General features: G+C 31.7%; 1 protein-coding gene across 1 annotated transcript in view; it reads right to left on the bottom strand.

Moving 5' to 3' along the window:
- Positions 1-446: 446 nt before the first annotated feature.
- Positions 447-1,524, bottom strand: part of LOC106871144 (protein shifted-like) — a 92,118-nt gene continuing 91,040 nt past the window's right edge. Inside the window, exon 6 of the mRNA XM_014917454.2 lies at positions 447-526. Coding sequence (XP_014772940.2) covers positions 447-526 — 80 coding nt within the window. The remainder of the gene's footprint in view (positions 527-1,524) is intronic.

The raw sequence follows: 1,524 nt of genomic DNA, 5'->3' as shown, positions 1-1,524 counted from the left end.
TATATATATACATATATATATATACATATATATATATATAAATATATATATATAAACATAAATATATATATATATACATGCATGTTTGTACGTACACACATATGTGTGTATATACGACTGTCATGCACGTATGTATATAGTCCCATTCCTTTTCGTGTTGTGTTAATTTTCCTTCAGTTGATAGCCTGAATATCTGCTAGGGGTTACACTTTCTTCACGGATATTTCAATTATTTATTCAACATATCTTGCTATCGTCTTAGTTTATAGTGTTCTTTCAAATTGTTAGCCAAAATCTCATTCTGTATCACTCTCTGAGTATGACTTTTCAGTTTCTCTCGCTCTCTTCTCTCGTTCTTAGTATATCTGTTGTCTGTTCTCTCTGCATTTGAATTCTCTAATCGATAATGGCTTCATTGAGTGCAGCTTTGAGTTTTCACTCAGTCTTTAAACCGGTTTACGTCTGACCTTCTTTTTCTTACGTTTTATTCTCTTCCACTTTCGTCGCTTCTTCTTGTTGCGTTTCTCTAGAATAAAGATTAGGATTATAAAATTAGTTATTGGATTAGTTATTATGGAATTATGAATTAGTTATTTCACAAAGATTATGGGAATATAAGATCTATATGTTCATAGGAAGTTGGAGTAGTTAGTAATTAGATTATGAAACTATAGATTAATGGGATTAATATATAGTTTCATTTATATATATATATATATATATATTCACTCTCTGTTTATTTCCTTGTATTCCTTTCTGTTCAAGAGCGTAGGCTCGAAACGTAAAAGACTTTCTCACATTCAAGAGCGTCAATCTAATACATATCCTTGTTGTTCATACACCTGTCTTCGTCTTTTGTTTTTCTGTAAATTTCAGCTGTATATATATATATATATATATATATATATATATATATATATATATATATATATATATATATCTTTTAAGTTTGTTTATGGGAAGCGTTTTGAATATGTTCCTATTCTATTATGCCGGCTATAGCCTCATAATCCTTGGATAGAACTTATGAATATTTTAATCCATCGCTACGGGCGTTTCCACAAATTACATCTTTCTTACGATCATAGTCCGTATTCTTGGGATGGTTACAATGCAGCCCGTAGTATCCATGGACAGCGGGTAGCTCATGTTCATGCATTCATTTCTTCGAGCGAAGTAACATTAGTGGCTGTTTAACTGAAGGCTGTTTACCAATTTTGACCAATGAGAAGGTTGATTGCTGTATGTGGGCATTTCTGTGTGTGTATTTGGTGGGAAGAAGCGGAAGGTGATGGAAAGAAAGGAAGGAATAGCAGTTATAAGGAGGTGGCGGTGTGTGTGTGTGTGTGGTGCTGTTGTACTTGTTTTGCTATTTGAGTGTGCAGATATCACGATGGGTAGTACGGTTCCTTTGTTTGGTTTTACAAATTTTAAAGTTAAAAATCTTACAATTTTTAAGTTATTTTCACACAATTGCAATCGATACTTTAATACATGTTACAATAAAACATTATTAATATCAAA

This window comes from Octopus bimaculoides, chromosome 20 (assembly GCF_001194135.2).
Source record: "Octopus bimaculoides isolate UCB-OBI-ISO-001 chromosome 20, ASM119413v2, whole genome shotgun sequence".
Taxonomy (NCBI): Eukaryota; Metazoa; Mollusca; class Cephalopoda; order Octopoda; family Octopodidae; genus Octopus; species Octopus bimaculoides.
Note: the sequence above shows the minus strand (reverse complement) of the source record. Positions and strands in the feature narration are given on the sequence as shown.